Source organism: Carassius gibelio, chromosome A12 (genome assembly GCF_023724105.1).
Source record: "Carassius gibelio isolate Cgi1373 ecotype wild population from Czech Republic chromosome A12, carGib1.2-hapl.c, whole genome shotgun sequence".
In the NCBI taxonomy this organism is placed as follows: Eukaryota; Metazoa; Chordata; class Actinopteri; order Cypriniformes; family Cyprinidae; genus Carassius; species Carassius gibelio.
The window spans coordinates 14,709,876-14,725,572 of NC_068382.1; the positions used below are offsets into that span (position 1 = coordinate 14,709,876).

The window sequence follows — 15,697 nt, forward strand, 5'->3', positions numbered from 1 at the left end:
AGGAGAGGTTCTCAGCAGATCACAGCACTGCTCACATTTCCGTGGTAAATTTTTTCAGACATTAATAATAAATATTAAAACATTAAAGAGATGCATGTACACTTGATAAAATTTTCTAATGTTTTGATGTGTCTCATGCTCACCAAGGCTGCATTTATTTGATTAAAAACACAGTAAAAACAGTAATATCTTGAAAATAGATATATACAACTTTACCTGCATACATAGTCTACTCAGCTAAAGCGATACATACTATATAGCAAATATGATTATATATATATATATATATTCTTGCGAAATGTAAACTACATTATTGCCCAGCTCGGATCTATTAAATGTGATCAAGACATAAAATATTTTCAGATATTATAAACATTAATATCATATGATTTTCTGTAAGGATGCTTTGAAACAACGCATATTTTGAAAAGCGCTATACAAATAAAATTGACTTGAAAATGTGATTTATTCCAGCTCTACCTTACTCTTCTCTTAGTTTGGTGTCACATGCTCTTCCAAAAATCATTTTAATATGCTGATTTGGAGGTGGTAAGAATCATTTATTATTATCAATGTTGAAAACAGTTGTGCTGTTGAAATGTGCTGTAATGATTCTTTGATGAATAGAGAGTTTAACATTTATTTGAAAGTGAAATCGTTTGTTACTGACGTCAAGCCTCTGAAAGGTAGTGTACCTTATGGCAATAACTATATGAAAACAAAGCTATTTGGGCACTTGCAGTCCACATCATGAAAAAGAAAATGATCTCATCAAGGATGGCCAATTCGCACATAACAGTTTAACACAATATTCTACTAGGGCCAAGGTACGATCAATAACATCAACTGCATTTCACTAACAGCAGACTTCTACTAGGCTGCACAAGTCTGTCAAGAATACATCATGCTCGCATGATGATGTCATCTGTCTCTGATGTCTGAAATGTCAGGCTCTCCAGACAACCGCTATTGAGCTCCAAGCTTTTTCTAAATTGAAAAAACTCACCAGCCTTCAAATACTTTGAGGTAGACGAAGAAACCCATCTAGTATCTGAGATGTGCAATTAATGAGCACTTATGTCTTTTCTTTACATTAGGAGATGGATTATAGAAGTTTGTCACAATTGTGTTGTCAAATTTTGTATGATTAGTACATAACTATGAATTATGTCATTTACATGTTAGGATTGCCCAGAGCATGGTTAGGATATCCAAAGCCCTGTGGTGTGCAGCAGGCACTATAATGAAACCACTGTCATGTGTTTAGAAATTGCCATCTGGAGCATTTTAAGACCAAATGCAGTGGAAGAGGATAACTAAAATGATCAGAGAAAAGGTAAACCAACAATGCCAAGCGCTGGTATTAAATCGACATATGAGGATACAAGGCATGACTTATATGTTCAAAGAGACCAAACTGTTGTATTTGTGAGGTGTTGAGCAATACCTGTTCATCAGCAGCTGCAGCAAAATGGGGAGACGTGTTTTTCAGCAGTGTGACAATGTCTTTGTAGACTTCACGTTTTGTCATAAAGGAGTTTTCACCTCCTTCTCCGTTGATTCTCTGAAAAATCAAATCAAAATGCAAGTTTAAACAGAGCTAGACAACATTCCCAATGGTGTATCAGTATTTTAGGCTGGGATTTAAGCCGGGTTACAATAGATATCTCTAACATAAAGTCATTTTAAAAAAGACAAGTAAAAGTGCAAGAGAAAAGGTAAACACACACACCTAAATAATCCATCAGTTTTACACATACGCACAGGCATACTGTATTTTGAACTCTTAATCTCTGAGGTTTAGAGGTGAATTGTTCTGATTAAATATCTAATCTATACAATAATCATTACTGTCATTTGCAGTAGATTCAAACTGACCTCTAATGCACAATGAACAAATGAGTGTCAGAAAGCATTGAACAGAACACAGACAAAGACAAGAGACTCCAAAAACAACCAAGGTAGAGAGGTGGAGAGGGAGAGAAATCAGACTGAAGAAAGAAATACAAAGATAAAAACAGGCAGATATCTGCTTGATTAAGTGGCATTCTAAATGAAAAATATTGTGGTGCGTGAAATGTTGCTTTTGATTAATTGCACACACATTTAGTTCTGTGGGGCGGCTCAAAACACAGAAGCAGATCTGGAACAGAATCATATGACTGTCATGTCTAAACTTTTCACTTTCACTTACCTCATGTTTTGGAAAAGTGTCTATAGTGTATACCGTACCTTTCAAACACATTAAGTGCACATTGTGTACATTCAAACGGTCTACCAAAATTCGCTCTCTTGACTGCCTGACACATTTCGGATTCAGCAGACTCATATTGCATCCTTTGGCATTCCGAAGGGATGCATTCATTTCCATCTTCTAGGTGCTCAGGTCAGGCTTGTTGGGATATGCCCTGTTTAGATTATCAACCTCCTCTGTAACTGGTTTCATGATAAAAATATAATTTATTAACTGTCAACACTGAGAATGTCCATACTTCTGAAACTGATTTTTCAAGGCAGATGATACGTTATGTAACGGAGTTCCATCATTTTTGACACCAATGTAACATAACTGTGTTTTCCTTTGACATACGAGAGAACTGCGCTCCTAGAGCAATCTACAACTGACACAATAAATTACTTTTATTAAAGGATTCCACTTCCAGAACAACATTTTCCTGATAGTGTACTCATCCAAGATGTTCATGTCTTTCTTTTTCTCCAGTCAAAAAGAAATAAAGGTTTTTAATGAAAACATTCCAAGATTTTTCTCCATATAGTGGACATCAGTGGGGACCAATGGGTTGAAGGTCCAAATTTGCAGTTTCCATGCAGCTTCAAAGAGCTCTACATGATCTCAGCTGAGGAAAAAGGGTCTTGTCTAGCGAAACGATCTGTCATATTCTAAAATAAATAGATAAAAATGTTTAGAATTTTTAACCACAAATGCTCGTCTTGCACTAGCCCGACCCATTGTTCACAAAGCGAACATGCAAAGAAAGTCAAATGCCATTTAAAAAAAAAAATGAAAACAACAATTTTGAACAATTTTGAAGTTGGAGGAAAAAATGAGTAGGGTGCAACAGATCGTAGATGATCCGTGATCAGACCCCATGGTTCGGGACAAAATGCGTGGATGCACATTTGTGGATTAACTTAAATTTAACCATTATAGAGTTATAGTTTATCGTTTGCATGTGTTTTGTCTTGCCAATTTACCCATTAATTTTTTAACCATTCAAGCAAAAGAGAACATGCGTGATGTTTTCTACCACTTCCACAAACCATCCGAAGCAAGCATTCATTCAGACCAACGTGAAAAGAACAACAAGTCTGTGGGCAATATGCTAATGTTTTGCTTTTTTTTATGATATGGTTTTGCTAGACAAGACCCTTATTCATTGGCTGGGATCGTGTAGAGCCCTTCGAAGCTGCACTGAAACTGCAATTGGGACCTTCAACCCCTGGATTGCCACTGAAGTCCACTATATGGAGAAACATCCTGGAATGTTTTCCTCAAAAACCTTCACTTCTTTTCGACCAAAGACAGACAGACATGAAAATCTTGGATGATATGAGGGTGAGTAAATAATCAGGAAAAGTTTGTTCTGGAAGTGAACCTCCTTTGACATCTTCCCAGTTTTCTCACCTCATTAAGGAAAACTCCACTTGTGTTGCAAGTGATGAACAGGGTGGGCTCTGTGTCACTGGTCTCAATTATAAGGGAGCAGATCTCTCCATCCATCTGTCTCCACGGTGGAGAACGACAACCATTGGAGAACACGTAATCTGTGGAGGCAAGATTTATGCTTTAGAGATTTAATATATTTTGTTCCATGAATAATGTGTCATATGTTAAATTAACTCAATTAAAATAACTGTTGTCACCCCTCAACAGTAAATATTTGCTATAAAACTTCATACAGTGCTGGCTCCCACAGGGGCAGATGGACACTCTCTCCCAGCAGCCCTGCCAGTGAAGATGACTGATTGTTCTTCAGGACTGAGCTGCTGCAGACAAAACCCTAAGATAAATCACTCTCAGCAAACACCCCCGCTGATACACCACATGCTCCAAACCGCCCAGCTCATCCTCATGGTGTATCCCCCCTCCACCCTTTATTTGCACAGAAGCTTCCAAATTTTACTCAACATATGGGGACACATTTTTTAAAAGAAGTCAAATCCATCATTCCAAATTTGCAAAGAGAGTTGATTGTTATGGCACAGCAAATCAGCCAGTTCTCCTCAGGGAGAAAGGAAGAAGTGATGAACCGCTTTGTAAACTGAAAACTGACATATGTAATGGTTTCCATGTTGTGGAGACTTGAATACAGACATGTTATATTTAAAGGATATAAAGAATTGCCAAATTGTAAAATTCCCAAATACCTGATTCCTATTGAGATTTCTGAATATGAGGTTACATTTACTGAATTTAGTCGTTTGGTTGAAATCAAGTAATTTGTATAGGAACCAGGACAATTCGGAATTTCGTTTGAGGGGAAAAATTTTTTCCCACTTCTGAAGGTCTGCTTTGCCTACTTGTTTGAATACATGACATGATTTTTACCTAGAACACTCTTAAAGTCTTAAAATTCATTATCTGAATCCTCTAAAGATTTGAGAAAAACTGTTTACTGAACTCATATCTGAGTTTAGTGATATCAGCTGGTTTTGATTTAGTATCAAATACATAAATTGTATTGTATTGTTATATCAGGCTGGTCCAGTTAATTTATGCCAGACTGTTTGTTTTAGATCAGCATGGGGGTCGGCCCCGCGCACCTGCATGAGGTTCAACTCTGAAGGACTGTAAGCATTTCACTGGGGCCGGCAGTCACCTCAGCTGTCTCTACAGATCCATCTTTTGAGTTATCTGATACCAACCTCTCTTGATTTGATTTCTCGTTGGACTTCAGAAACTGTGATGGTTCAGTGGCCAGATTTAACTCAGCACCACTCTTCCTGTCACAGCTCTGCACAACATCACTAACAGCCACATTAGTGGCGTTCATCTCATTTTTGTTACAGAAGGTCTGCCTTATGTGTTCATAATTAACACACACCAAAAAAATGCATCTAGTACTCTGAACTAATAAAACAGACAAAATTACAAATACTGGTGAAATTCCTCTCTAGTCAGAAAGGAAAACGACATAACGGAAAAGTCTTGCTTTCTGAGATTTTATGTATGATTAGAACAAAAATAAATTGGGTGTGGGGGGGGGTATTTAAAAGGAAAACAAGTTTAGTTTTATTACCACCTTGGCAATTTTTTTTCACCTTTTAAACAAACTCACTTAATTTGAATACATTTATATGAAAATAAGGCTTAAAATCTTATATAATTTTGCTTGTCAAGATACTTTTCAAGTGCCGGAAAACTCCAATCACTCACTCCCCACATCAAGAGAGATTGAGAGAGAAATATGTAAGACAGAAACAAGATTAATCAGAATGAGGGTGAAAATAAGTCTGGAAGTGAGTGAGTGACAGAAAGGCATAAAGTGAGCCAGAGTGATGGAGAGGAGGGAAAGTGAGGATAATGCAAACCTGATGTGTAGCACAGTGACTTCAGCACCCGGTTTTCTCTCTTCAACAGATCTACCTCTGTATTAACAGCTGCTGGGCTTAGCCTGCCCTCTCTGGGCAAAAACAAACACACAACACAGAACAAAAATACAGCTCATTAACTAATATAGTATATTGCTATAATATAATATAGCAATGCATGCATGCACAGACTTTAAAGTGAAAACATTTACTTGTCAAGTGCCGTAGATTAAGTAGTATCTGAAGTAACTGGTTTGATTGAAGGAAGTATATGCATACAGAAAGAGTTTACCTCACGATTGGTCTGACAGCAATGTTTAACAACTTCTCTTCCAGCTGATGTAGGATATTGAATAGCTTGCCTTCGTGTATTGTGGGAGAGATGGGCCCAAATATCTTCTTTATTGGCTCCCTGTTAACTGTTGGCCATTAACGCATTTTATTAGACTTTTTTGTCATACAAAAACTCATCAACTCATCTTTGTTTTTCCATCATGCCCCATTGCAGGTTGCATTTCAAGACTTTTGGAACCAGGGAGATAGGTGTCTGTATAGACGGTTTCATTGGGCGCACGCGCCTGGACCTAAGTTAACTTCCGGTCTGTGTTGTGTATATCGGTCTGGCTGCAGTGCAGTGCCTTCTACAAACGCAGTTAAAGGCAAGGTGATGAGTAGACTGAAGTTGGGCTCAGGTGGTTGTGCTGCGGGATGTGTTTCCCATACATTTATTTATTTTTGGAGACTCGCCACAATTTTAAAACTGATCTTTTTTCAAAAAGGCTTCATTGAATAAACATGAATAACGTTACTTACTGCATGTTTAATAATAATAATTCCTTACATTTATATGTTTAAATATCAAAGCGAGGCACAGGTGTTTTTATATCGCTGTATTTCTGAATGAAAGACTTGCATGTTATATGCCTGATAGCAGCGTATGAGCGTACCAGCTCTGCTTCGTTTACAGCTGTTACTGGGGAAACCTCTATTTCTCGCGCTTTATGTCTATGCTTTAAAACATCTCCTGCTGGCAAATAATGAATTTGCAATTTTCATTAAGTCCGCCTGATCCACGCAGCAAACATTTCGTTTGTTATCAAAAAATATCTACTCTAGAGGGACTTGGCTGTTGTTATTGATTCTATTTGGAAGTCTACCGGAAGTTAAGTTAGGTCCACAAAAGCGCTCATGCGCAGTAACGTTTGTTTATGTTGTTGCCGTTGAAACCGTCTATAGAGTCCACAAACAAAGTGTTAGCAAAAACCTACTGCGACTGCATAAACATTTAAATGTTGGCCAAAAGCTGCAGGAAGCATGTCTGAAATTAATCTTTAGATTAAAAATTTGCTCTAAAAATTGCAGTCTAAAAGCCAGAGACCACTGGTGAAAAGTGGTCAAATTTTTATTTATTTTATTACGTTATATCATCAATTAAAATTGTTTAATTGTCAAGTTTGTCCTGATGGTCATGCCTTTCCTGCCTGATCTAGGAATGATCATCAGTGGAAGAACATCTGACCGACTGTTTAACAGAGGACACATGACCGATATTGCAAAATCGTAAATCGTACAGATTTTATGTTTTCAGTTCCAGGTTTAAATAAATCCAGATTCTCAATGTGTTCTCAGATTTTGGCATCCCATATATTTCATCAATAATTAATAATGGCCCTGGAATGATGAAGGCTGCAAAAGTGTCAATATTTGTACTTTTATGTACATGACAATGGCTATAAGAAATAAGGATTAATAGAATATGTTATTTCAGACAAAGTACTCCTTAAAGTAAAGCTGCATGCAGCTCACCTTCCAAACAGGCCCTGACCTCCCCCATCTTTTTATCTTTGCTTAGTTTCAAAAGGTTGGAGAGGTGGTAAAATGAGTGCACTGTGATGTCAGGTGGACTCAGCTGAAGAAGAGGACGTCCCTTATCATCACATTCCAGGGACACAGCTGATTCTTCTCTAAAAAAGAGAAACAGCAAAGGGTGGGCTGAAAAATCAGAAGTTATCTGAAAACCTGCAGTAGCTATCTACACTAGATGTAACGTTAATCTTCCTCCTTTTCTCTAAAGCACATGTCATGCTATTCTTACTCGAAAAGCACGTATAACATCATCTCCAGTTGTTAGTATTACCTGGTGTCATATATATCTGATGTGAAATCAGCTGCCTCTAGAGATGTTTTCCATTGTAAAGGCTCGCTGAATTGAATCCTGGCCTCCTCTGGGTGTCTGATTTCGAAGTCCTCAGTGAATAGCAGGATTTCAGTCAGTATGTCATTATTCAGAGGGCTGTTCTCTAGTTGAACTCCATCAGCGCTCCACTGAACTGCCCTCGAGAGCGTCACCCCCATGATGGACACCAGATGAGTCTATAACCTTCATAACATTCAAGCAAGAGATAAAGCAGTATAGCGAACACTATATAACACGGCAAGTATAAAAACTATCAACGCAGGCGTTAAATAAAGCGCGTGGACTGATATGTGGTATTTCAAACATATCTAACATGTTATTATTATTTATCTTTAAAGACGCAGAAAAAAGGGACGATTTAAAAGGCAGTTTATTACTCACCAACAAACTGAATAAACAAGTCTTTACGAAATTTACAAAAGTTTTTCTATTCAAAAAGGTTTTTTTTTTTTTTTTTTTTTTTTTTTGCCGTTCCCCTCAGTCACTAAGTAAACAGAAACGAACTATAGTTGCTAGGAAACGGTCAAACAACGCAGAGTGAAGAGGGTCAAAAATGTAGTGTAGGAAAAGCGTTTGTCTTTACATAAGATCCTCTTTTCCTTTTCTTTTGTGTTTGCAGGAAACACTATTGTATGGAAGCCCGTTTCCGCCACAGTTGAGAAAAATATGATTCTGTAAGTCATAATAATGAGGAACTTTCTCACAATAATGAATTAGTATGTGGTTATATTGAGAAACTTTCTCGTAATATTGACTAGTTTCTCATAATAATGAGAAACCTTCTCTTGATAATGACTTTTAGATAAAAACTTTCTAGTAATAATGAGAAACTTTCTCATAATAATGAATTAACATCTCGTAAAAATGATAAACTTTCTCGAAATGTTAAGTAATTATTATGAGAAAGTTTATCATTATTATCACTGACAGAATCATATTTTTATCAACTGGTGCGGAAACTGGCTTCCATAGTACTGTATATAAATCATTGTCGTTCACTTGAGGATGTTTTTGTTTGAAGTCCAAAACGAGCCTACCTGATCGAATTGAAGACTTTTTCATTATGTCAGCTGTCAAAGGACTTAATTTCCCCATTGATCATGCCCGTTCAGCCTCTCAAAATAAGTGAATTCAGCACAACATTATCACTCAGGGTTTTATTAACTTTGATAGGTCTCACTCTTAAGCTTTCAAATGAACCAAAACCGAACAAGAGCTCCCGATTTTCAGATAATGCAGATGCAGGGTCTAGTGCCAGGTGTTTCAGCCCCTCTCACTTGTTGCCAAACCACGCAAATTAATGACCTGGAGATTAACATTACAGAAATGTCCATGCTTTTCCACTTAAATAGTGCTCTTTAGATTATTCCTTCTTGCTGAATTAATGATTTCACTTCTTGCTGCAGATCAAGAGATCATTACTAAGAATTTCTCCAGGCATTTAATATTACATGGAAATTTACAAGCATTTCCACAAGACTTCGACTTGCATAGTAAATTACAGCAGCAGAAAACTTTGTCCAATCATGTCTGTCTAGCGGTATAAAATCAACACAGTATTTCAGAGCTTCCACACGTCACCAGTAAACAACGCTGGTTTAATTACTTTAATACTACTGTATTTTGTATATTTTTTATTTTTGTGTGCAGATTAGGAAATAAGCAGCCATCGATTTAGTCCTTTGATTTTAAATCTGGGGAAATATCTGTGCTTGCTCTTTTTTGAAACAGTGTAGTCATTTACAACCAAGCAGAAAAAAAATGCAAATGCTCACTTAACATTATATGCGTCAACATATTGATTTATACCTACAGCCCAGACACTCTTTTAATCTATATGTATTGGCAAAAGCCCAGTCTTTCATCCTTGGATAAATAAATGGGTGCAAATCAGTGTCGTTGATCTAACGGTGTGACATTTTGTCTGACCCAGCCTCTTCTTGGAAAACCAACAGCCTATAGAGGGGAGCCAATAAGATTAACACTAAGACTCTGCAAAAAAACAAAAAACAAAAAAACAGACCCTATCCATCGTATAGCATTGTGATCCCTCACTCTCATGGCTGCTGTCATTCTGGGATAATTGTAAATAGATTTAAGATGACGGCCCTGGAATCCCAGCGCAGGAGTTCTCAAGCTGGAGTCCAGGGAACCCCAATTTTATGCTACTCTATTTACAACCATAGTTTTTAATACTAAGGTGTTAAATTCTTTTCAGTAATACACATCTAACATTAATACAGGGTAGAAAAAAATATATTCTACAATAATAATAAAAAGTACATTTGTATTATTGGTAGTAAACTATTTTATAATTTGCTTTGGTTTCAGTACCGCGACAATATAAAAGTTACTAATTTTTTTGGAACATATTGTCTTTATAAAATAAGACTTTTTGCACACAGTATAAATGGGCCTTTATTCATTAATATATATAATTACCTTTATACAGCATTTTAGAGAAGGGATTCTATAGGCCTATACATATTTTTTTTTTATTTAAAAAAAAATTTGAACCACAGATAAGGGGGAAGCAACATGTGATGACGAGGCGGGGGGGGGGGGGGGGGGGGGGTGTTAAAGAGAGATTGAAATTCAAACAGGAAAGAAAGAACAAGAAAAAACACTAAAAGACCACTATGCTCTCATTAGCTCTTACTAATTGCTGTTCGTTAAGAAGGCTATGTACTATACAATGAGCTGGTGCACCAGAGCTTCCTTCAAACATAAACACACACAGCCTGTGGTCAGAAGCACCTGTCTGCTCCTCCAACTCTCTCCGCCTTTGACTCAGACACAGCATAATAAACAAAGGCAGCTTCTGGAACAGTCCAGCAGTGATGCTGATTGAGCTGAAGTGGGAACACACTGCAGAAGATTTACGAGGCATGGCTTTGTCTTCAAGGATAGAGGCTGTGATTGCGTCCGCAGCTCACTCTCTACTCTCAAAACGGTCCATTAATGAGGGGAAATCAGGCTTGGGTAGCATTACACACAAGTTCTGAGGCGATAAAGGGCACCGACATACAGGAGTATATGTACAAACATGAGGTGTTATATATTATATATATATATATATATATATATATATATATATATATATATATATATATATATATAAAACCTTTGCTAGATTTACTATTTTACTTCATTATCACAGTCTGTGAAAATGGTACATATTTCGTCCCTGCATACAAGCCTGCACTGGCCCTTTACAGGCCCACTTAGGGCTTGCCTATGGGCCCCCATGCAGGCTGCCAGCACAAAGCCTCTGAGATTTTGCTCACTGGCAAAACGTTAGCCCTGCATGGGTAGCCCTCACTTAGACCACACTATTAATTTACAACAGAGGTGCCCAACATTGGTCCTGATGAAACACACCTGAACCAACTAATTAGGATCTGAAGGAGCACTTGATAATTACCAACACTTTTATTTAATCAGGGTTGGAACTGAACTTTGTGGGAAGCTAGATCTCCAGGAACAGGACGCATCCCTGATCTATAACAATACAGGTGTATCACAATGAATTAGAATGTCGTTGAAAAGTTAAATTCAGTAATTCAACTCAAATTGTGAAACTTGTGTATAAATTAAATTCAATGCACACAGTCTGTAGTTTAAGTCTTTGGTTCTTTTAATTGTGATGATTTTGGCTCACATTATAACAAAAACACACCAATTCACTATCTCAACAAATTAGAATACTTCACAAGACCAATTAAAAAAAACATTTTTGGTGAACTGTTGGACTTCTGGAAAGGTCATTTACTGTACATGTACTCAATCCTTGGTAGGGGCTCATTTTGCTTTAATCACTTCCTCAGTTCTGCATGGCATGGAAGTGATCAGTTTGTGGCACTGCTGAGGTGGTATGGAAACCCAGGTTTCTTTGACAGTGGCCTTCAGCTCATTGGCATTTTTTGGTCTCTTGTTTCCCATTTTCTTCTTGACAATGGTTCAGGTCTGGTGAATTTGCTGGCCAGTCAAGCACACCAACACAATGGACACTTAACCAACATTTGGTGCTTTTGGCAGTGTGGGTAGGTGCCAAATCCTGCTGGAAAATAAAAATCTGCATTAAAAAAAAAGATGGTCAGCAGAAGGAAACACAGTGGACCAACACCAGCAGATGACATTGCAACCCAGATCATCACAGACTATGGAAACGTAACACTGAACTTAAAGCATTTTGGGCTATGAGCTTCTCCAGACTCTAGGACCTTGGTTTCCAAATAAAATACAAAACTTGCTCTCATCTGAAAAAAGGACTTTGGACCACTGGGCAACAGTCCAGTTCTTCTTCTCCTAAGCCCAGGTAAGATGCCTCTGATGCTGTCTGTGGCTCAGGAGCGGCTTAACAAGTGGAATACAACAACTGTATCCAAATTCCTTGACAAGTCTGTATGCCTTGACCCCAGTCTCAGTCCATTCCTTGTGAAGGTCACTCAAATTCTAGAATTGATTTTGCTTGACAATCCTCATAAGGACGTGGTTCTCTCGGTTGGTTGTGCATCTTTTTCTTCCACACTTTTTCCTTCCACTCAACTTTCTGTTAACATGCTTAGATACAGCACTCTGTGAACAGCCAGCTTCTTTGGCAATGAATGTTTGTGGCTCACCCTCCTTGTGAAGGGTGTCAATCATTGTCTTCTAGACAACTGTCAGATCAGCAGTCTTCCCCATGATTGTGTAGCCTAGTGAACCAAACTGAAAGACTGAAAGACCTTTTCAGGTGTTTTGAGTTGATCTGATTGGCATGTCATCATATTCTAATTTGTTGAGATAGTGAATTGGTTGATTTTCGTTAAAAGTTGAGCCAAAATCATCAAAATTAAAAGATACAAAGACTTAAACTACTTCAGTCTGTGTGCATTGAATTTATTTAATACACAAGATTCACAATTTTAGTTGAATTACTGAAATGAATTAACTTTTCCACAACATTCTAATTTATTGAGATGCACCTGTATATCTGTTTCACTTAAAATTAGGGGTGCTCCGATCACGATCGGCCGATCGTTATGCGCATCTCGTCAGTAAAGCCGGTTTTCTAATCAGCGGTTAATTCCATCAGGTGCGTGCTTTCTCATAGAGCAGCTGTTACTACACAGAGCCGTTGTTAATAGAGAAGATGCGCAAATCACGTTAATTTTCAGTGTTTATTGGCCCATCTTCTCAGTTAACAACGGCTCTGTGTAGTAACAGCTGCTCTATGTGAAATCACGCACCTGATGGAATTAACCGCTGATTAGAAAACCGGCTTTACTGACGAGATGCGCATTAACGATCGGCCGATCGTGATCGGAGCACCCTTACTTAAAATACTTTTCATATTTAAAAAAATGTACAGAAGTCAAAGGGATTTCATATCAATGGATTTATTAAATACAAAACAGAAAACATTATATTCAGTTTAATACAGCAACATATAACCAAAAATGTAAATACACAAAGTAAAACTAAACAAAAGAAAGCAAACACAGTAATGTAAGATTATAGGATTTCGTCATGTAAAAGTTTGTGTGTGAAAGTCTCATCTGTAGTACATCAATGTCCAAACACTATCCCAAAATGAAGTTGGGTGATAGCAAATTAATAATCCAACCTCTTGTAATGAAAACAAGCCACAGCTCTCAAACACCAGACTCTTCCTAACTAGGAACAATCAAAAATAGTCCAGACTATGGTCTCATGTAAAAATGAATTTTACATCCATATTCAAACTGTGTTGCATCTAGTGACAGAAAAAGAATCCAATAGCGAGTAAATAACAGAGGTTTATTATACTCAAGTACTCGACAATGGTAAAAGACAGTTTCGCTGGACAGGGATGCAGTGGGGGAACCAAACCGACGGGATCCAGAAATCCAGAACTAAGAGCCAAGACCAGGACACACATGGAACAGCCGGAACCAACAGATACGCTGAAACAATCTGACAACAAGGCTGGGTGAGACACAGGTTTAAACAGCCCCGGTGATGAGTGCAGCAGGTGGCAGTGATCAGAGTGATAGGTAATCAGTAACCGTACCTCCAAAACAACCGCACACACAGAGAAGGTGAGACAGTGAATTCATGAACCGTGACAGTTTTGGTGCTTGGAAGACAGCAGGGGAGTTGGACAGCCCGAAAGGCATGACCAAATATTCGAAATTGCCCCTGGGGGTATTAAATGCTGTCTTTCATTCATCCCCCTTCCTTATGCAGACCAAATGATAAGCATTACGTAAGTCAAGTTTTGTGAATACTGATGCTCCCTGCAGCCTCTCAAAGGCAGAAGACATCAACAGCAAAGGATAGGTATTCTTCACCGTGATGTTGTTCAGCCCTCGGTAATCAATGCAAGGTCACAGAGATCCATCCTTCCACAAAGGGGCTCATGAACTCTGAAGCCAGCGAATCAGAAATATATTTCTCCACAGCCTCCCTTTCAGGAGTAGAAAGTGAATATAACTTGCCCTTAGGCAGAAACGTACCTGGCAGTAGGTCTATAGCACAGCCATAGGGACGATGGGGAGGAAGAGGTATTCCTCAGGTCGAGGTATTCTTTGGGCACGTTAGACCAATTCACCATCTTCTCCTTAAACACAGAACTAGACACAGATGAACAGATGGCATTGGAACTGGCATTGGAACTGATTGCTCCAGGTGGAAACGGAGCCTTGACCCCAGTCAATCCTGGGGTAGTGTGGTTACCCGCAACCGTCAACGTGATGGGATCCGTGGTGTGCGTGATGGTGGGTAATGTCTGACCATTGAGAGTGTGAACTGCAATGGGTTTGTGGAGTGAAGTGATGGGGATGCGGAGGTGACTGGTGGTGGTGACTTTAGCTAGTAGCTAAATTAGGCGCGGTCACTTTAAGAGACGATGAATGCATCCAAAATATTTTTTTTCCTCAACTTTTCTTTCGCTTAAGAAATAACTGACAGTTTTTGAGCATACTTTCCAAGGCGGGTATTTGATGCTTTAATGATTAAATCGACAAGTGGCAAGGCTTAAAAACACGTGAAAAAGATAAGCTTTCGTGACGACGCGCAGCAGTGGCCCGTCAACTGTCCTGAGCATCTTTTTAGGCTGGCCTCAGCCAGGCGGTTGAGATTGTTGGGGGCCCCCCCTCAGCCGTGGGCCCCTATAATCGTCACCACATTTCACCCCAATAGCGACGGCCCTGGCTTACAGCAGTAAGTTCTGTGGCTTACAGCAACAAGTCATTTCAGCCTACCATAGTTTTCTGCAATTTATATACATCACAGTGATTGTTTTTCCCCACCAAACAATTCAGTGCTTGAGTAAACGGGCTGACTGATTCAGACTTAAACTTGAAATTATTTTGGAGAGACATGTCCTGCAGCTCTGCTGTTGGTCATTATTGGATTTGGATAATTCTGCTTATAGTTTGACAAATTCATTTAAAAAGAACTGACACAAAAGATGGAAGTGGTTGATTCCAGGGGGCCCCTAGATTTTGTTTATGTTTGATTGTTATCACATAGATGTGTTCATAGTGTAGCTACGGTTTATAGCACTGCAGTATGTTTACAGTAATTATAAACTAAGAAGATCGGGTCAGACTCCGGAGGGAATGCTATAAACCAGCAAAGCCAATTTTATTACACAATAACTAGAGAGAATTTGCACTTGAGCTGACATCACTGAAAGTCATGTGGAACGTCTGTCAGATGTCATTGTGACATAATTCCGAAATAAATTGCAAGTTTCTGACTGAGTTCACTTGTTGTCAGCCACTTCTGCAAGACAGATTCAATTAAAAAAATGTAACCGCTAGAGGACCAAAAGTTGGTCTATTGGAGAACTGTGGTTATTGGAAATAGAGGTTAAACACAAAGTGGCGAAAAATCTTGAGTGGTGACATCACTACATGTTTTCTACCAGGACAGTCTGTGAAGATCACAGACCATCAAAAAGTGACTTAAGTCAACAAA

General features: G+C 38.4%; 1 protein-coding gene across 1 annotated transcript in view; it reads right to left on the reverse strand.

Annotated features, from left to right (window-relative positions):
• Positions 1–7,920, reverse strand: part of LOC128025769 (outer dynein arm-docking complex subunit 2-like) — a 48,970-nt gene extending 41,050 nt beyond the window's left edge. The window contains exons 1-7 of the mRNA XM_052612297.1: positions 7,691–7,920; positions 7,360–7,517; positions 5,846–5,972; positions 5,554–5,645; positions 3,647–3,786; positions 3,453–3,461; positions 1,448–1,564 (exon numbers count right to left, since the gene is read on the reverse strand). Of these exons, the coding sequence (XP_052468257.1) occupies positions 1,448–1,564; positions 3,453–3,461; positions 3,647–3,786; positions 5,554–5,645; positions 5,846–5,972; positions 7,360–7,517; positions 7,691–7,908 (861 nt within the window). The 5' untranslated portion in view covers positions 7,909–7,920. The remainder of the gene's footprint in view (positions 1–1,447; positions 1,565–3,452; positions 3,462–3,646; positions 3,787–5,553; positions 5,646–5,845; positions 5,973–7,359; positions 7,518–7,690) is intronic.
• Between the last annotated feature and the right edge of the window lie 7,777 nt (positions 7,921–15,697).